The sequence below is a fragment of the Stenella coeruleoalba genome, assembly GCF_951394435.1.
Source record: "Stenella coeruleoalba genome assembly, chromosome: 1".
Taxonomy (NCBI): Eukaryota; Metazoa; Chordata; class Mammalia; order Artiodactyla; family Delphinidae; genus Stenella; species Stenella coeruleoalba.
The window spans coordinates 60,261,776-60,284,216 of NC_137169.1; the positions used below are offsets into that span (position 1 = coordinate 60,261,776).

Sequence of the window (22,441 nt, forward strand, 5' to 3'; positions counted from 1 at the left end):
GCTGGAGCGAAGTGTGAGAGTAGCATTGACATATATACATTACCATATGTAAAATAGTTAGCTAATGGGAAGCTAGCTAATGGGAAGCAGCTGCATAGCACAGGGAGATCAGCTCAGTGCTTTGTGACCCCCTAGAGGAGTGGGCTAGGGAGAGTGGGAGGGAGACGGAAGAGGGAGGGGATATGGGGATATATGTATATGTATAGCTGATTCACTTTGTTATACAGCAGAAACTAACACAACATGTAAAGCAATTATACTCCAATAAAGATGTGTAAATAATTAATCAACTAATTAATCAAATAGCCATCTTTTCCCTCACTCTACATTTGCAAATTTTCTTTCACTTATTCATACAGTCCTTTCTAATTAGTCAGACTATATGTACGTTTAAAGTAGATAATTAAAATAATGTACAATCTTTTTTTTTAAGGGGTTTTCTAAGTTTTAAAAACTGCTAATCAAAATTTAGTGCTGCACAGGTAACGAATAAATATTTACTCATGTCTGCTTGTTCAGGTAATTTTGTTAGTTCCAATTATAACTGATGCTTATAGAAACACTATTTTGTCAGTATTTATACTGTCTTTTATATACCAAGTTAACATAGGCTAACCCTGAGAACTTAAGTGAAATGTGATTATTTTCTATTGGGATACAGTTATTTGAAGATATTTAGCTTTCATATGTATTTGATTACCTTTTTATATCTTTTTTGCATAGTTTTGTGTGAGAATAGAAAAGAATCCTGGCCTTGGATTTAGTATCAGTGGTGGAATTAGTGGACAAGGAAATCCATTTAAACCTTCTGACAAGGTAAGAACTGAATTTCTTATTGGCAATTTTAACTAGAAAAACACTATATTCTACAGCAGCAAAAAATTCTTTTTTCAATTTTTTGGTTTTACTGTACTTTAATAGGCTGGCTAACTATGAAGCCAATTAGAAACTTTTTCAGCAAAGGGAAAAAAGAATTCACTACAGTGCTTGACAAATCCTATGAATGAGAAAAAATAAATTTAAGCATTCTCTTTGAATAGGAAGTGGCTTGTTTTTGCTTTTTGTTTTGTTCACAGTTGTATATATTTGTAAAGGAAGCTATATAGGCAATTTCTAACAAGTTTTTTCCAAAATTTTATTTGTGGATCACTGATTTGGGAAAAAGTTTTCTCATAGTAACAGAATGAATAAATAATGATTCAACGCCAGGGCCAGCTGATTGCCATCTCTTTAATCCATCATGTTTGTAAAGTATTTCACTAATAGAATTGTAGAAATGAAAGACCATGGGAAACAAATATTCTGTGAGAAAATCAGTGTTAGCCACAGCAGAGGAATCAGGTCCTCCTCTTATGCTCACCCCTGTCTGTCAAATCATGGGTAATGGTTCACCACCATCCCCAACTCTAACCTCAAACGTTGCTGAATATCCACCATGCTGCATATGTTCACATCTGGCCTGTCTGATCCCATTGTGGACCACTTGACTTTTTTAAGCAAAAAAATGTACCCTGAGCTATGTAACCTGCCTTCTGCCATCAGGGTTTAATACTCTCAGCTTTTAAACAATTAGTGATTATAATTTGATGATCATTGAAACTGTCTGCTTTTGACCGCATCAAATTTAATTGCATTAAGTGACATCATAAAACTTTGGGATGATGAAGAAAGACAGAAATTAGATATGAATAAAACCTCCTCAGGCTCTCGACTTAACCTTTGAGTCACAAAGTGGTGCGGATCCTTTCAATTTACCACTATTGTAAAAATCACCCACACATCAGTTTCTGATTAAAGACCTATTTCTGAAAAAATTTGGATGCCCCTACTTTGGAGATTTCCATAGCCTTTAATCCCTTATTTTCCTCTACTTCTTCCCAATCTTTTTGTTTCCTACCATTAGTTATGCCTTCTTCCTTTCCTTTCTGAAGAAGAAGAAAGAAAGAGGTTGGACTATTTGGATGGAAAGGAGTAGAAAGGAATCCCCAGTTGCCATAGATAAGAATTTATTTGGTTAACTGATTGGAGCAGGTATTCATATATAAGGAATGTATATGAAGCAACCCTATATAATTAGGGAAATTCCAGTTAGAAATGTCTGTGTATAAGTAACTACTACATTTCCTTTTTGAAATGATGTTGAGGATAATCATTGATTTAGTAGAATTTAAATATTCATGGCTTAGTAGGACCAAGTGTTTACTGAATTTTAATAAATTATTAATATATCTTAAGACAAAAAGCATGAAAAGTCAAAATTATCAGAAACATATGATGGTATTTTTAAAAGCCTCAAATTATTGTCTTATTCATCTTGACTCCTCTTTTTGTCTCTGGTTTTACATCTCTTCCATAAGTTCTTTCAATGAAAAGGTAACAAACTTATCATTCATAAGATAGTTGAAATTCAAAAGACATGTTTTCCTCTCTTATCTCACCAGCAGATATATCTTTTCACTATATTTTTGGAAGGCACAGGGTAATAGATATTTTTCAATTAAAGATGCACAAGTTGCTAAATAGTCAAGATGTCTGAATGCTGTTACTTTTCTGCTTTTATTTTCAACTGAAGGGGATAGCAGGTGTGAGGCTTTCAAATCATTGCCTGTAATTCTTCCACTGTGATGAAATATGAACACTTTATAACTATTCATTTAATTTTTCATTGTAACATTTTGATGACTCTAGTGAGACTGAACTATTTCTATGATCTTATAATTTCTCTTTTGGTTAAATGCCACAGATATAGAGCTTGAATTATATAATCTACCCATTGAAATATTCCCCTCAAAAGCAATTTTCTTTGCCTGATTACTTTCTAAAACACTTAAAATCTGAAAAGTGAATCTCTATTACAGCAAAATTGATCAGAGTAATTAAAAGTTCCAAATCTACAGAAGACTCAGACTGCTCTTAATTTATTGACCACACCAAACATATGGTAGATACTTAGTTAAAAGTGTTGAGGAGATCTAAAGACATTGGCTTTGACAATTTCTATAAGAATTTAATCCACTCACAAGGAAAGGGATTAATCTCGAGGAAATTCAGTTGCATTTTTTTATCCCCAGTGCCCCATTCTTGTAGAGGTTGCATAAAATTTAGAGTGGGATCCAGTGCCTATATCAACCTAAAAATATCAAACAGTAAGAAAATGAAAATGAACTTTAAAAATACTCTTCTCTCCAATGTTGAAGGACAATTTTATCATAAATTGGCTAATTTACAGCTGTGAGGAGGGGTGAGGAGAACCAAAATAAACAGATGTTTTAATTCAACCTGGGTCAGAGGTTGATGCTTTCTTTATAAGGAGTTCTAGTCATGCAAAATCTTAAACTTTAATATGATACATATCCCCTCCCAATAAACAAGTCATGGGTTAGAAGCAGTCTTTCGAGCATACTATATTATTTTACCTACTGTTTATTAATGTTTAAGTGTTTTGTAATGACACTCAAAATTCTAAGTATCCAAGATATCTGAATGTCTTAGAGTCATTGAAGACTTTCTGTACTAAAATAGTCAGTAGATTTGTTCCATTCTTTTCATTATGATTGTTAGGAGCCACTGTTTCAGCCAAATGCCAAGGACTAAAGTGAAATAGCATCCAAACTGATTACCTGGTTTACAGCCAGATAGGAAAAGCATGAAGCAGTCATCCCTAAGGGCTGAGAGTATGAAACTGGGACAAAAGTGAGTTGTGTTGTTCAGTCTGGCAGAAGTTCCAATTTAGGTTCTGCGGTAGTGTGAGACTATTGCAGAAAAACTCTTGGTACAGCCCAAAAGTTAACTGAGGCTTTAGGGAGAATTGAGGATTAAGATATAAAGACTGTTTTGTACCAGACTTTGAGAGCTTAGAACATCATCTGGTCTTGCAAATTTAACTCTTCTCGAAGACGCCAAGGTAGTCTGATTATGGTCTCCTTAGGTTAAATGGATGGAGCACAATTAGTCCTGCAGTTCATATCATTGTCAGAACAGTGTTTAGTAGTTGAACAACCCAACTCACTCATCATGGAGTTCATTATTTTGGGTTCACTGCCAGGTGAAAACTGCTTTTACATACTTGGAAAGAGAAAACTGTAGAAAACCAGATGAAAAAGCCGTCATATAATGCTTGCCTTTGCCCTCCCTGTGAAGTGGATGGAGCCATTATCTGGTTTATTATTATAGAAAAACATTGCTGTCAAGATGGCATGATGCTCCAGAGAGATAAAAGATTTTGATCCAACAAATCTGATGATAATAATAAAAGTATAGACTTTTACTGAGTATCTGTAATGTGCTGGTCACTGTATTAGGCTCTTTATATACATGAACTTTTCTCCTTAGCAACTTGTGTTAGTTGAGTATTATTATTCCCCATTTTGTTGAGGCCCGGAGTGGTTAATTAACTTGCCCAAGGTCATTTAGCTGACCTGTGGCAGATAAGATTTGAACCCAAATTGATCTGATTCCAAATCCTTTTCTCTTAACAAGCACTATGATACATACCTCTATCTGCAAATACCACTTAGCCGAAGAGCCACATGACAAATTTATACCCTGTAGAGTTGAGACTAACATAATAATCTAATACTGAAAGTGTTACAGAACACTGTAGTTAGTTATAGTCTAGATATTTGCTTCAAGTCCTTGGAAGTCAGCATGTATTCTCTATTGAACTTAGATAATTAGAAGCATACTGTATACCTTAGATTGCTAAGCATTTGTATAACTTTTGGACTAAGGTATTACTACAGTGGAGATCCTGCCAATGGAACAAACCACAATAATCTTTCCCTATATTTAAATGTTCATAAAATAATAATTCATGATTACAAAATTTAAGTAATATACCAATACAGTTTCCACGAGATGTTGTTAGGAAGAAGAGACTGGATTAATGGATGACTGATATCATGTTGTGTGACTTCATAAGGCAGCCCGAGACTCTGAAAATAAATGAATTTTTAATGATGTATTCACACAGTTCATCATTCAGGGACTGATATCCCTCCTTGCCTCATTTTAGAAGGAAGGACTAAGCTTCTGGAGTTTAAAGATATTAACAAGAACTCATAGCCTCTTTCTCTATATACTGTAAAGGTACAGCACTGAACAATGCCATGAACAATCACCTAGTCACAGGATCAAAATGGAAGCTGTATTATGAATATCCTCAAATCACTTGAGATCAGGAAATATACATACTAGGACATTGGGACCAAAGAATCACTTATTCTCCACAGTTTTATCATAAACACTCATGCTGAGCAGAGGCCAGAGAGCCTACCCATATTTCCACTGATTTGGGCAATTGGCATGTACACACATAAATGATAGAAGAAACAATCCTTTTTTTTTTTAATGCCTTAATTTGCCCATGGTACAGGTAAAATTCCAAGCCAAGGAAGAATATTATAGGCATGGCAAATGTAAAATACTATAATCACCAATAAATGTTCTGGAATTTCAGAATAAATTACTATATCTAATTCTATATAAATTCTAAAAAATTGATTCCAGATGCCAAACATCCTCCCTCCTATTTACATCCCACCTTCCACCCCTAGAAGAAAATTTGTGTGGAGACGAGTATTGCATCAAATAAAAGTTTTTATATGATTAATATTACAAAGAGAAGAAAGGTTAGATGTGCAGATCCAAAGCATTTATTTGACATCTTTACCTGGGAATAGCAATACCCAGAGGCATGCTTGGCAGTAGCAAATTCGAAAATGCACAAGAATAATTTTCTGGGTTTGTTCAGCCTCATGACACTGGGTGATTCATAAATAAAAAGTTGCAAAAGATATGCTCTTGACTTATGAAAAAGTTGCATACCCTATGTCTATACCTCATCATGTAATCTCCATGGATATAAAAATCAGGAATAGCAAACACATTTGTCTAGAACTCCACACAGCATATGATTTATATTTACTACATAAACATTAAACTACATATAATATTTCCTTCATTTTATACAACTCCTAGACAAAAGTGATTTATTTTATATATTTCTAAATTAATTTTATAATATAATTTATATATCTGTCCCATCTTTAATTCTACTTCAAGCGATTATGTAATGCAAAATAATTTGGAGAATCTATTAGTTATGTGAAAGTAACATTCAGGAGCAAGGAATAGATATAATATAAATGTATATAATTTACATATAAAACTGGATTTTTAAAAATAAATAAATTATTTTACAACACAATTACTTCAGCTGCATCTTAGTCACACTGCAGTTTGAGGTTCAGAATGCCACTTGGTTGTTTGAGAACTTTAAAAGCAAGAATTTTTTTAATGAAAAATGCATTTTTGCCTGTTCTGTTCTGTCTTGTATGTAGAAAAATACCTGAATCTCTTCAGAAATATTGATAGAAATGCAGTCTTTGCAATCTCCTATTAATAGGATTCCTATAGGTATGACCACCTATATGAGGCCTTTTAAGAAGGCATGGCAGTGTGCTTTAGCCAATTGGATAATTTCAGTATCAAGACATTATATTATAAAGAAGACATATAAGATTTCAGCTTGTGAAAAGATATAATAAAATATAACTCAACACAGACTTGGTTCTTTAAGAAAATATCATTCCATCATACATATGAAAAAATAAGGCGATTTAAAAGTACCATTTTAAATAAGAACATTGATTGGGACATTTTTATTCAACAATATATTTAGAAAGTCACTAGAATTGAGATTGCTATCACTTTGTGATATTTTTAACAATCAGTAAAACAATTTTCAATAAAATTAAAGTCCAAGTACATAGCCAGATATATTAGTTGCTAGAGTTAAATATTATCTATGTTCTCTCTGCTGCATCATTTCAGCCATTTAGCATGGAACAAAATAAGCTAAATAAGGAGACAGAAAATGGTGTGGGAAAGGATTTGGGACTTTTAAAGTTTGTTACTATTTGATGGAAAAATGTCAGAGACTTCTCAATCAAAATGTGAAAGCACTTAAAATTAGTTCATAAATAATATTTTAGGTAATAACTAACAAGAATTGACAGATCCAACAATGAGAGAAAGTTAATTACTGAGGGTCCAAAAGATCTTTGGGAAACCTGTGAAATCTTTCATATTCCATTTATAAAGTTACTACCACAAGTTTTAAGTGGTATTGCAGGGACCTCCGTAGTATTTCTAGTTTCTGCTTGAAAATGTTATAACCAACTAGAATTCTTGAAAATATTGTGAATCCAGATTAATAGAAATAAAACAAAAATAAATTAAAAAGTAATAACTTCCATGTCTCTGCCTGTAGCAGTATTGTTTAGCTTTTTTAAAATTTATCTATATAACATTTGAGATGTATCTCAATAATACATATTTAATAACAATATTATCCATTTTTCCTCCAATCTACCCCCAAAGTTGCTCTATGCTTGGGGAGCAGAGGTGCATTTTATCTCCTGGTACTGGGTTCCAAAGAATCGCTAGTAAGCAAAATATAGAATCTACGTATCCCTTCCAGGCAAGAAGATACTGCAGAGCTTTAATTTTTATAGTTTATATTTGTCTAAAGCCAGCTCCCCAAAATGCAGAACCAGAGATGAAGACTTTTGTGCAAGTAGTTAATTGAAGAATTGCTGTCCGGTGAAATCTATGTGAGAATAAGGGATGCAGGATAGGGCAGGTGAAGAAAGTGGAAATCCACAAAGATGTGGACTTAGTGGAAACTGGATGGTACAGGGTACAGGGTGCTCTGGAGCATGAATGGTACCACAGAGTTGTCTCACCTTGAGGAGGGTAACAGCTTTTTGTACCCTGGTATCAGTCATTAACTACATGGGAAGGAGCATAACCTTCCCAGCATTTCCCAGAAAGGAGGTTCCAGTCAGAGTAATTTTCAAAAGATGGGTTAGATGTGAGCTGTCAGCAGCACCTGCAGGATGAGAGCACCAATCTGATGAAGGGAATCTGGGCAGGTCCCCAAAAGTGTCCATTATGCAACTATGAAAACAATGGATGTTCTTCATCTTTCAAACTAAAAGTACTTTAGTACCAGCAATTCTGATATGCTCCTCTATGAGAAGTACTGCCTGAGTGCTTTCAACCATGGCATCTAACTGAGAGGGATTGCCAAAGCAACTGATACTTCAGTGTGGATCCTGAAATTTGCTGTGTCATAGTTTTTTCAATGAGACCCATTAAATCTGCTTTTAAATACTTGTAATTTTTCTGATTAAGTTTTTTCTTTAAAAAAAAAGACTGCTATATTCTACAAATATAGTCTTAGTCTCTCTAAGAGATAGTAATCACTAATTGAGCCAAATCTATGTTCTTTGGCAGTGAAAGAAAGTGGTTTAGAAAATGATGTTGATCAGAAGGAGCGGGAAGTTTGGAGGCAACACACTTAGATGGGAAAAAATTTTAGGTAACAATAGGTAAGATCGGAGAAATCAAAGACAACTGAGAAGGAAACCCAAGTAACTGCAAAACACTTTTATTGTGTCATTTTTCTCTTTTGGGTGTGTGAAGGAAATCATGAGAACTCAAAGAGTTTATTCTCAACTTCTGTAAGTTCCAACCTAAATCCTTAAATCCTCCCTAAGATCCTTTGAATGAGTTGAAGGAAAACCATAAAGAGATGAGAATAGATTTCCAGACACCAAGTTAACCTGAAGGTGTTAGAACTATGCTGGAAAGTTGGACTACTAGATCAGAATTTAGACTGTGTTATTTTAAAATGTATATATATATATATATATATATATATATATATATATGTGTGTATATATTTTTTAAATATATATTGTTAATAAATTCAGAGTTACATTAAGCAGTAAACAAGTAGTAACAGTTTACGATTACTGTATAAGGTACAAAATTATAAATATGCATTTGTTTAATTGCAATCATCCTTACAATATAATTAACATAGCGATACATGATCTTAGTAACCAATTCTATTTTTTAAGTATAATGCAGTAGAAATTATTTCCCATTTTTGAAACCTACTGGATCAAACCCCATCACCATACACAAACCACATTCCCATAACAAGGCACTATCATTTAACCTCCAAGAACATTTATTAATAGAAAATAGGAAGTGTTGGAGTAAACAGTAAAGTGATTAAAGAAAAATCATATCTTAAATTTGTGTTTCTCTTTGTTTATTGAGGTATACCAAGGTCTGTGTGTTTATTGAGAGAGAAAAATCATACATTCATCCTATTCTCTACTTCAAAAAAAATGTTTCCACCTTGACTCTGTGACTAATTTAGTAGGATATGTAGACTAAGGTACAAGATTTGCTTATTCCTATACTGCAAGAAGACCCTACAATATGTTGGGTTTTGTATGATTTGCACACATCAGCTGGGGCGGTTTCAGTTCTCTGAAGGTGTCCATCTCTGAGCCATAATGTGAGAGTGGTGAAAGAGACAAAGAATCGAGAACCACTTTTACTTAGGTACCTCCTACTGATTGTGAACTAGGGCATTCTCAACATAATCGACATAATCATCCTTTAAAATCATAATATGTTCTTAGTCTCACATATGTACAACTGCAACGTCTTTTTTCTTTAACTTATATCTCTTAAAAAATTATACAGGTAAGAAATGAAAACACTCTCACTATAAAAATTCAAATAATATAGAAATACAGAGACTAAAAAGTGAGGGAAGAAAACCTCCCTTTTCACTCTACCCCACACTGCCAATGCACAGCCGTGGCCTAAGAGCCACTTTGTCAGTCAATGTGTCAGGAATCCACAACTAGAGTGTCCTCTGGACATTTGTCACTGGCCTTTTTGACCTCCTGATTTCACCGCCAGCCCTAAGCAATACTTCTAGTATGGTCTACTCTACATAAAACCATATTTTATCTAAAAGAATCATAGTTTGACTGAATGTAGTTTACAATACAATAATTTTTCACTTTAAAAACCTTATTTTAGCATAAGTGACAAAAAAGCTTTGACTGAATTCTTCACTTTTCAATCCATTATTTTGAAGTGTTGTAGATAGTGTCAAAAAATTTGACAGCTGAAGGGGCTTTGAGGAAGACTGCAGGGATGATAATCAGAAAGCTGATTACTGATACTATTTTAGTAGTACCTAGGAAGGAGACGCCACAGCCACCTACAGTTACCCACTCTTTTTTTAATGGCATCTACTATTTTATGCTATGTATAAAGCTGAGAAGAGGACTTCCCTGGTGGCGCAGTGGTTAAGAATCTGCCCGCCAATGCAGGGGACACGGGTTCAATCCCTGGTCTGGGAAGATTCCACATGCCATGGAGCAACTAAGCCCGTGCAACTACTGAGCCTGTGCTCTAGAGCCCGCGAGCCGTAACTACTGAGCCCGAGTACCTAGAGCCCATGCTCCACAACAAGAGAAGCCACCGTAATTAGAAGCCTGCGCACCACAACTAGAGAAAAGCTTGCGCACAGCAACAAAGACCCAACTCAGCCAAAAATTAATTTAAAAGAAGAAAAAAAAGCTGAGACGAAAAGCCAGTAGGAACTCTGATCAAATCAGTAAACTGTATGAAGTTCAGCAATCCATATATTGACCACCAGTTGAGGTCTTATATTAAATACAGGCTTTAAAGAATTCATAAAGTAAAAGAAATGAAAAATATTTCACCTATTTTTCCCAAAGAGGCAAGAAATCTGGAAAGACATTATGTGGAAGAGTGTGATCATTTACTTTTAAATGAAAATATGAAAATCAAATGAAAGAAAATTCTTTTTTTAAGCTTAAGAATTTTACCAAGAAATAAACAGGAAGAAAATGTACGTTCAGTCAACAATACACAGACTCCCAGAGATTTTTAACTGTTAAGGAATAATTGCAATACTGAAGCAATCAATAAAAGGAAAATTACAATTATAATTCCTAACAGGAATACCTCAGAGATATTGGGGTTTGTTTCCAGGCCACTGCAATAGGATGAATATTGCAATAAAGCAAGTCCCTCGAAATTTTTGGTTTCCCAGTGCATTTAAAACTTATGTTTACACTATATTGTAGTCTGTTAAGTGTGCAATAGCATTATGTCTAAAAAAATGTAGATACCTTAATTCAAAAATACTTTATTGCTAAAAATGCTAACCATCATCTAAGTCTTCAGCGAGTCGTAGTAATAACATCAAAGATCACTGATCACAGACCACCATAACAAATAGAATAATAATGAAAAAGTTTGAAATATTGCAAGAGTCACCAAAATGTGACACAGAAACATGAAGTGAGCAAACGTTGTTGGAAAAATGGCGGTGATAGACTTGCTTGACAGAGAGTTGCCACAAACCTTCAATTTTAAAACTACATTGCCTGCAAAGTGCAATAAAGTGAAGCACAGTGAAACAAGGTACGCCTGTATAAAGTAATCAAAGCCAAACATAATTTCAACTCTTATATTCAAATTCCCCAAAAGAAAGTAGTGCCTGGTGATCAGCACCAAACTATTAAAAAAAAGAAGATCAATTTTTTGTAGTCAATTTGTCATTTCTAACAGGAATCTCAGATAAAAGGAAATAAACTGCTTACTTCTTGGTTGTTTTTATCAAGTCATAAGGGCAGTATCTTGAAAACTATATGTTTATATACATTTTTCTTTTTGGCTACTAAACAAAGCTTTACAATGACATAAAAGAATGGTGCAAGTGTATTTTTTCTGTTAGAATCACACCATTACGTTGTTACTAAGATATTTGTAATCACATAGCCAATTTCTATGGGTTTAAATAGTCTCCTGTTGCTCCAATGCATTATTTTTTTTAATAGATCCTTATTGGAGTATAATTGCTTCACAATACTGTGTTTCTGTTGTACAACAAAGTGAATCAGTCATATGCATACATATATCCCCATATCCCCTCCCTCTTGTGTCTCCCTCCCATCCTCCCTATCCCACCCCTCTAGGTCATTGCAAAGTCCCAAGCTGATCTCCCTGTGCTATGCTGCTGCTTCCCACTAGCTAACTATTTTACATTAGGTAGTGTATATAAGTCGATGCTACTCTCACTTCACCCCAGCTTCCCCCTCCCCACCTCGCTGTGTCCTCAAGTCCATTCTCTATGTCTATGTCTTTATTCCTGCCCTGCCACTAGGTTCATCAGTACCATTATTTTTTTAAGATTCCATATATATGTGTTAGCATATGGTATTTGTTTTTCTCTTTCTGACTTACTCCGTATGACAAACTCTAGGTCCATCCACCTCACTACAAATAACTCAATTTTGTTTCTTTTTATGGCTGAGTAATATTCCATTGTGTATATGTGCCACATCTTCTTTATCCATTCATCTGTCGATGGACATTTAGATTGCTTCCATGTCCTGGCTGTCGTAAATAGTGCCACAATGAACATTGTGGTACATCCCTTTTTGAATTATGGTTTTCTCAGGGTATATGCCCAGTAGTGGGATTGCTGGGTCATATGGTAGTTCTATTTTTTACAAATGCAACCAAGTGATTTTTGTTTTAATATTTCTTTATTTTAAAATTAATGAAAGAGAATTTTCAATTCCTTTAAACATCTGTGCATAAGATTTTTGTGAAATTTTTAGAGAACTTTGGTCAGTTGTATAATTTGTATCTCTGTCTTTTGAGGCTCAACTTTTTCAGGTTTCTAAAACAATTCTTCTTTCTGTTCATTTTTTATGGATTTTACATTTCATTGTTCTGTCAGCTAAAGTTCAGTCATACACTGAATCATCATATGTAGCTGCCAATGCCCTCCTTTTTTTCTCTTTTTCTCCTTTCCTTCCTCTCCCCTCTCCTTTAGTTTCTAATGGTCATGGGATAAATCTCTTCACTTGCTGCATATAAATTCCTGTTTTTAAGGTAGCAAATTGTTCAAAGCTCAAGATTTGTCTCTCAGCAATTAACCTTAAATTATTTTGTTTTCACACTTTGACTCATAGAGAGTAAAGCTATTGAAACACCTTTATTCTTGATGTGTCTTCTAATAATCACAGGGATTAAGTAAACACAGTCTACTGTGTATGTGTAATGCTGCTTCTGTGAGCTGCATCATAGCTTAATATTAACCTTGCTCAATTCATGAAAAGAAATTATTTGCCAATATTTGACCAAAAAAAAAAAGTTTCCCCTTGCAAGCTATTGAATCTATGGCTGTGTTTGCTAGCTTTATGGGTCATTTTTTTCTTCAGAAACGCTCTTTGAACTTTTATAATTATATGAAAGCATATGATACCATATTCTATAATATATAACCAATGTGTTCTGAATTGTAATTGTATGCAATTTTTATCTGAGATATGGCCTTCCTAGAAACCAATTTCTTAGCATCAGCTAGAGCCAAGTTTTTTCAGAATTTTAAAGAAAAGCATATTTCACAAATTGAAGTTGTAATTCCCTTAAGACAAGTTCTATTTTGGTGTCTACATTTACAATAGCTGAGACTGTCACAGTCATTCACCTTCATCATTAAAAAGCCATATAAAGTTCCTTTCTCCTCTAAAGTTAGAATGTGAAATGTTGGCCTTGTAGACTAACTTTCAAGGAATCTTGAGTCCTTCAAGGTTTATGTCCAGAGGTGCAGAGACTAGGTAACCAATAAGACCAGGTCAGATTTTAACACTGTGAAAAACCTTCTATACTCATCCATTTTCAAAATTACTTGCGAAAAGTAAAACTTTTTAAAAACCCATTATGGGTACTTTTGGAAAAACTTCATTTACGACTTATATGAAGACTGGTTTAAAAACTGGGGAAGAAACGTGAAATGGCAAAAGGTCAAGCCTATTTGTAGCATCCGGCCAGTGCTCTCCACATTAGCTTTGGTTCAAACCTATGGGGGTCCCTCTGTGATACATGAGTCCATTGTGTCTGTGTCTGTCTCAAGCACACCCAGTTACTGGTGTCTGATAGGACAAAAGACTTGCGTTCTTTGGAAAGGACTGCAATACTTAGCTCTGTTGTGAGATGCCCTCTAGAGGTGGTGCTAAGGGAAAACCACTGTGCTGTCAAGCCACTAAGGAACATGAGAGCTGGTGATGAGGTGCAAAACATTAGAGAAACACACTCAGAAATGCCATAAGCCAGTAACTAGACTCTAGCAGCCATTGTTACAGAGCTGATGTTGGCTTGGAGCTACCAAAGGAAGTAGCCTCTAAAAGTTATTAAGAACCATCAGAAAGCCCTCTTGTTGGGACCCATGTTCATTATTGAAAGTAAATAGTAATTGGAGCCATTATCACTGACAGCCACCACTAGGAAACCACAGATGATACAGGAGAGACTTTCCAGCCCTTTTCCCTTCCCCTTCCCTAAATCAAAGATGCAAATCCTCTTACCTGTTGGGAATTCAAGGTAAAGATAATAAATGTCGGCCTTTCAATGTACTCTAAGACTAAGAGTAATGAAGAATTTTCTGACAGTAAATCTGGTACAGTTGGGAGACTCTGAAATCTCTTATTGCAGGCTTTGCTGGAAAGAAAGACCCTGGATTGTAGCTCAACCTTCAGACTTTCAGTAATTATAATAACATTTATAGACCCTATACTGAGTGCCACACACACTGCTACAATGAACTTTTTGAAAACAGTGTCAAAGTTTTCATATTTCTCATCAATATTTCATCATAACAGAGACCACAAAAATGGGTTCAGAGTTATTTGGTCTCTTTCATATGACAGTGTTTATATGTAATACATAAATACAGTGAAAACTCAGGGCACTGGGCTTTTCAGGCAGTCTTTGGGGAAGCATTCCACCTCCAAAAATAATGAATGCTATAGACCATTATCAAACATAACACTCATTGCTATCTGTTTTGACTAATGTGGCAATATGCTGGCTGATAGGATATATATATAGAGAGAGAGAAAGATACAGAGAGAAAGAGAAACTATGCCAATGGGCAGTAGCAATTTCTTAGTTGGTAAAACTTATTGATTGAAAAGAAATATTAATGCTTTAGAAAACAGCAATAAATGCTTAGGAAGACTCAGGCCACCATAAGAGAAAGCTTCAAAGCAAGTCTCCAGAACAGTGGTTGAACCCCACAGAGCTTTGTGATGATTGAAATTAAACCTGCTAGAGACATGGCTTTGGTATTCTTTCAGCAGTCAGGCTGTGGAGTGTTGCCAGTTCCTCTCAGCATTGCAATATGATGGCCACAATTCAGTTCCTATGGTCTGGATTCATACAAAAATTATTAAAACTGTTCTCGTTCAATAAGCTGAAGAACGGCAATCAAAATTAACTAGGTAGCACAGACTTTGACTGCTGGGATAAAATAATAGTCAAAACAACTTTGCCTTCAGCATCCAGAGATGCAGTGTCATTCTGCCTGTTTTACAGAGACCGCAACAGCATAAAAGAGGGACCACCAGGGGAACTGAGTACTCATATAGTCTCCTGGATTGATGGAGTAGGAGAGTTATGTGCCCAGTATGAAAATGACTGTGAGGATTATATGTGTTCTCACAACCAGTGCCATTCACTGGTCTGGTGGATTAGTCATTGTGCCTTATTTAACTGTCCCTTTCAAACAACCAGTTTTCTTTTTCCTTCTGAACTGACCATTTGTACAACTGAACTGACCAAAGTAACTAGCTGTTTGAACATCACACCAAATTGTGACACCATTAACCTAAAAGATTGTTTAAGTTTTTATTACTATTTTCTTAATGCTATTAGTGCCTAATCATTGTAGAAATATTAGAAAACACAGAAAAGCAAAAAGAAAGAAAAAAATATACATATATATTATGTCTCATTACCCAGTACAACCACTGCTAATGTTTAGGAGTATATTCTTCCAGATATTTTCCCACACAAATATACATTTAAACATGTTTCAGCAAAAATAGTATTATGCCACACATAATGTTTTATAACTTGCTTGTTTCTCTAAGCACCAGTGTCCTTCTATAGCTGTCATCTAGGACTCCATTTTTAATGACCACATATCGTTCTATTGTATAGATTTACCATAATTTATTTATTTAATCAATTCCCTGTTATTAGACATTTACATGTGATTTGTAATTTTTATTATTACAAATAATACCGTGATGAACATATTAGTAAATACATGTTGCATACTTATCCAGTTATTTCCCTAACATAAGTTCTAGAAGTCGAATTACTGGTTAAAGTTATGCAGTTTTCTAATATTTTAATACTTACTGTAGTTTCATCTTTGAATGGGAAAGATAACAGGTTAAAATCAGAAAGATAAAAATCATTCAAAATCCTTAAATTAATGTTTCATAAAGATCTAAAATGCTAAATTAAAACACATAGAAATATTTTAACTAGGGTCTGTTTGTTAAACCATTTACAAAGACATACACACATAAAGTTATGGGTTTAAGTGAGAGTTATTAAGTTTACAGATCAGTAAATGAGATAATTTTCTAAATAGCAGGCAAAGCCATTAAAATATTATCTTCTATGAATACTCAAGAATTAAAAACAATAAGAGCTGAATTGATATATAATTCACATACCATAAAATTCACCCTTTTAAAGTGTACAGTTAGGTGGCTTTTAGTATATTCACAGAGCTGTGCAACCGTCACCACTATCTAATTCCAGAACCCTTTTATTACCTTAAAAAGAAATCTGTACACATTAACAGTCACTCCCCTTGCTTCCCAGCCCCTAGCAAACACTAATCTGCTTTCCATTTTTATGCATTTGCCTCTTCTTGACATTTCATATAAATGGAATCATACAATATGTGGTTTTTTGTGACTAGCTTCTTTCATTTAGCATAATGTTTTCAAGGTTCATCAGTGTTGTCAGTACTTCATTCTTTTCTATTGCCAAATAATATTCCACTGAATAGATATGCACATTTTGTTTATCCACTCATCAGTTCATTCTTAGTATATTAATCAAAATCTTGTCACCATCATGTTTAAAGTACTTCAGTAGCTCCCCAAACTGATAAAGATGTCCATTAAAGACCCATCTTGATCTGGTCCTTACCTACTTTGGGGGATTGATATGATTTTCTCCCATGTTCCCAACCACATCCACTCGAACCCTTCCACAACCACTGCAGTCATAATAGAACTACTTGCAGCTTCCTGAATGTAACAGGCACTCTCACTTTTGTATGTGCTATCCCTTCCACGTAGAATATCTTTCCTTATCTGTGTGGGTAACTTTTACTTGTCCTTTATGATTCCGTGCCAGATATTTCCTCTTCTTAGAAGCTCCAACACATTAAGGTTAAGCTGGATGCAACATTTTAAATAATCTATTATATTGATTACCTCTATCATAACACTTCTCACACTGTTTTATAGTCGGTTTTCTTGACTTTTCTTCTACTATATAGTGAGCTCATCGAAGGCAAAAATTATATTCTGTATATCTCTATAACACCAGCAATCAAGGCCTAGCATATGGTAGACATTCAACAAGTGTTTGCTTTGTGTACATGATCAGTAAAATTAATTTGGCATTTTTATAAACTAAATCAATTTAGGAATTTTGTAACTATATAGCTGCAAACTTTGTACGTTGGAATTTTCTTATGTTTTCTTTGTTCATTTTACTTTAAAATTCTCAGTAACATATAAAGTAATACTCATTAAAATAAACCAGTCTTATATGTGATTCTAGTAAGGCTTTTAAAGTGTACGTTGAATTTACAACCTATCAGATAGGAGACATTTTCAATGAGGAATACTTTAAGACAACTTCAGAAGTTATACAAAAGTCACACAAAAGATGGTTTAGAACCATACATCAAATTATTTAAGAAAGAAATTAAGACTATGCCATGAAATTAATTTATAAATCATAAGTGCACTTTAAAAACAATATGAGTGCTTCCCTGGTGGCGCAGTGGTTGAGAGGCCTCCTGCAGATGCAGGGTACACGGGTTCGTGCCCCGGTCTGGGAAGATTCCACATGCCGCGGAGTGGCTGGGCCCGTGAGCCATGGCCGCTGAGCCTGCGCGTCCGGAGCCTGTGCTCCGCAACGGGAGAAGCCACAACAGTGAGAGGCCCGCGTACCGCAAAACAAAACAAAACAAACAATATGAGCGTTTTGTGCAAGTAAAAATGTTGCTTTTCTTAAACTTGATTTAGAGGGTGGTGCCTTGCTTAAAATACTATAATAATATTTTAACCTCACATGTGTAAAGTGTTTTTAATCTGTTTTCACTGTTTTCTATGTGAATGAAAAAGTTTTTAAGTAGATCTAGTTCTTGAAAATAGAATCCTAACCTCTGTTACTTCTGACTTATAGGGTATCTTTGTTACTAGGGTTCAGCCTGATGGACCAGCATCCAACCTGCTGCAGCCTGGTGATAAGATCCTTCAGGTAAGACATAAAAAGCAATGCTTTCTAAGGCCAACACTGAAACAAATATGTACCCAAGTTATTAAGCTGAATGACTTGAATTAAGTGATTGAACATAAGTTCCTGTTACATTTCTTATTTGCCTTTATTGTTCTGGGGTTGAGAGGCAGGTCAGAAACCATTTCAGACCTATAGAACCCTATATCCCCATTACCTGGCACATGGCAGGTGTTCCGAATATTTTTGTTTAAATGAATTTTGGGAATGAAAGAAGAATTGATACATACAGGAATCTGTGCATAAGTATCAAGTGTAAGTAAGAATATGAAGTACCCAAATAAGGTATCTATGTGACTTTAGATGAGGGAGAAGAGACTGTCCATGTTTAATTTCTCAACAGTAAGCTTATTACTGTTTGAATAATATGAAACACCTGGTTATATCTCTCTACTCTCCCTGCTGACATGTTTGAACAAAAGTTTAGCTGTATACAAGGTGACTTTTTAAAATGTATTGTGTGATGGAAAAAGACATTTCCCTAACTTAAAGCTCTGCATATCAAAAAAGGATCCCTCCAGTAAACAGTTAAGTACATGCTTGGTATAACCTCATCCATTTTGCTTTCTTCGTCCTTCTCTCTTAATTCACTTCCACTTAATCATTTCCTACATCACAGGGCAAGGCTCTTAAGTATCATCAATTTATTTAAGATTCAATATTTTGACTTATGACCCCAGAAATTTTCCACTGTGTAACTGGATGGAACTATCTAACATTGCAGAGATTCGATCATTTGGAGAAATTATAAAATGGTTCAACATAATAAATTGAAGACTTAGGGACACTGAGAACACAGGAGCCTTCTGGTCAGATTGGCTATGCAGATAGTTACCAGAATGCAAGGGCCCCACTCAACTCAGCTCTGAGGAGATCTTCTACCTTCTATTTATTGAACTCTCTCAAAGATCCCAGAAAAGTAGAAACCCTATATAGATAAATTGTCTTAGGATTTTATTCTCACACATATTTTAAACTAACTAACAAGATCATGAAAACTCAAGTTTTCAAAAATGATAATTATCTGAAAAGACTGTGGGTTGCTCCAACCTTTGGCAATGTCACAGGAGAAGTACCATCCAAAAGGTCCAAGTCAATTCCATGCAAGCAGAAGACCAAACCAGCAGCTGGTCTTTTGAGTTAAAACATTGAAACAAAAAAAAGACACATAAAATCTAAATATTTTCTTTAACCACTTTATTATTGAAGTTCTATATTTTTTAATTGCCTAGCTAGCCCTTTGATCTTAAGCATTTTATATCATGTCTAGAGAACTCACATTCATTATATGTAAAATGAGTTTATACTACAGCTAAGGTCTCCCAGCTCAAAAATTCAACTGTTCAATAATTTTATCAATTTCCACGGAAAATGGCTAAGAATAAACTGACAGCATAACTCCCTAACACTTGGTACATGCTGTTGTTTAGGAAAGGAAGTGGCTAGTTTTTTTCTCTACTGAATTTCAAAGAAATTATTTTGAATCTCAGAGTCTGTAAAAAATGAAGCCAGTTCATCTGAGATCTCTGATCTATTAGAATGCCAAGCTGGGTAGAGAAGCCTTCCATAGCTTGAAACAAGTTTGGAGACTTTGCCTTCATCCATGACAGAGGGAGCAAAAGAAAGACTTTTCCTTCCAAATTCAGAAATATTTAAATGGTATAAAAATGTTATATAGATAGAAATCTACAGATATAGATATAGACATCCTGCAGAAGGAAATGAGAATTAAGGTAATATCTAGTTGCAGCGTTAGAATACACTTCTGGCTGTGAAATTCTAGAAGGGTTATATGTGGGAAAATGAGGGTTTAGTATTTCTAGTCCCTGAGATGTATACAGAAACAGCAAAGTGCACAGAGAAATGAATTCCCAGTGCAAGAAGTAGGAAGGAATTATAAGCCAAATCAGTTAAAAGTCACAAAAACTGCAGAAGAGCTGCACCTGGGTTTTCTCTTCTCTCCACAAATGACTATCAAGGATGTAACATTTTATTTTTGCTATAGAAGTTTTTTGTATCTAGTATAATAAAATCAAAGTCCATTTTCAGTAAAAGAAAAATGCCCATAGACCTTAATCAAATAAATTGCTGTATTTACAGTTTCATTCATACTAGTTAAAAAGCACAAGTGGCCAATTATATTTTCTGAAGGAAATAAAAATGGCTAATTCTAAACTGAAATCATTGCCAACATCAGATGCTAAGAAAGGAAATTATATATTTGTCTATAATACTGTGGCTCTTAGTTTAAAGAACACTGGAAAAAATGAGTTTATCACATTGAGTTATCTGTCACTTACAAGATCATTAGAATATCTCCTCACTGGAGCAAATTTATTTACAAACCTTTGTGAAAGCATACTACCTGGAAAATCAAGGTAAAAGGAAAAAACAAAAACAACGAATGAGCTCCCCCTTTAAGTGATGGCAGTTATTGGGTTTGATCTAACCCAATAGCAAGTAGCAAAAGAGATATAAAATAGCAAGAGATATACCTTTCCCAAATTTCCCCCAAACCCAGAATTTGTTATATAAGAGCTATCTCTTTTTTTTTTTTTCTGTAAATCTTTTTACCCACTATTCTCTTCTTATTCTGCTATGGTATTATGAGCATGTTATTTGAGTTACATGAAGATGTGTGTATTAAAGGGTGATGTTAATTAAAACATATTCACATGATTATTCTGTCATTTTACTATTCATTTTCCTAGAATAGATACTGTAATTCATGTGCATATTCAAATGACTTGCTGTGCTTAGCAAGTCATTTTGCTTTAAGACAGTGTGGCATGAGGAAAGAGCACTGTGCTAGGGCAACTGACCCCTCACAGCCTTACCTTCTGTCAAGTCGAATTACAGAAGAGTGAGAGAGAACCAGGGAAAGCACATGGAGCATAAAAAATGTTATTCAATTGAGCCGTGTAAATTTGCCGATATCTGACCATTTTTGAAGTGGCAGTTTTGTTGATTTAACATCATAGTTTCTTTATTCTAATGTTCTTTGCAGTTAAAAAATTCAGTCTAATTCATTATACATTTTACAATTTAAAGTATATTTAAATATAGAATATCTATTAATTATAGTTACTCTGTTGAAAAGATGAATAGACTGGAAAAAAAGGATATATTGTACTTGATAGTTAACATGACTCACAGTTATAGCCTACAGCTCACCTGTAAGTATATTGTATTCTAGTCTATCATGATAGTCAATACCTATCCTCTTCATTTACCTGCCCCCACCCCTTCCCAAGACAAGAGCCTAACTTTGACAAAAGAGAAATTATATTATTTATAATTAGTTTATGACATCCAGTTCTACTTTGCAATAATTTTAAGAGTTTGGAATTTGTAATCCAAAGTATATTCCTGGTCTATGGCTATATCTCGAAGATACCAAAATAGAATAATCAAAGAGATGATAATTCGAACAAACCTGATATGTTGCGCCTTTTTTTAAATAAATTTATTTATTTTATTTATTTATTTTTGACTGAGTTGGGTTTTTGTTGCTGGGCATGGACTCTTCTCTAGTTGCGGTGAATGGGGCTACTCTTCGTTGTGGTGTGCGGGCTTCTCATTGCGGTGGCTTCTCTTGTTGCAGAGCAGGGGCTCTACATTGTAAGCATATTAAGAACCTGAAAAATCGTACAAAATGATATATCCCAACATATTTAACCATGCAGCCCTCTTGACCAACAACGTCAATTAGCCACTTCCACAGAACACACTTAGGGGAATACCTCTAGTAGAAGCAACTAACTGGGTCCACGGCTTCATTCCAGAGAGTGTTCATGTTCATAATTAATATCATGAGTCACTAAGAATGGGTTAGAGTACATTTATTTCTCTGAATTCTTTAAAATTTCCCCCCAAAAAAGACTACAAAAAGTAAAGAGGAGAAATTTGTGTTATGGTTAAAATGAAGTGTGGGACCCTTAAAGAAATAAAGTATTTGGAAATTTCACTAAAGCATTTCCTAACAAGGCTAAATAAGTTAACAATTTTCTATTGTTGATCTTATTTGGTGGTTTAAAATCAAAAACATTGGAGAGGTTTGGGGAAAGGTGGGTTGGGGGGTAGGTGGGGGGGGTAGGGGGTTGGGTGGGTTCAGCATCATGTA

General features: G+C 34.6%; 1 protein-coding gene across 1 annotated transcript in view; it reads left to right on the plus strand.

Moving 5' to 3' along the window:
• The window catches only part of LOC307187549 (leucine-rich repeat-containing protein 7-like), a gene marked incomplete at its 3' end in the record, with an annotated part of 81,787 nt that overhangs the window by 50,439 nt on the left and 8,907 nt on the right, over positions 1-22,441 (plus strand). The window contains exons 4-5 of the mRNA XM_079923743.1: positions 724-816; positions 18,208-18,282. Of these exons, the coding sequence (XP_079779869.1) occupies positions 724-816; positions 18,208-18,282 (168 nt within the window). The remainder of the gene's footprint in view (positions 1-723; positions 817-18,207; positions 18,283-22,441) is intronic.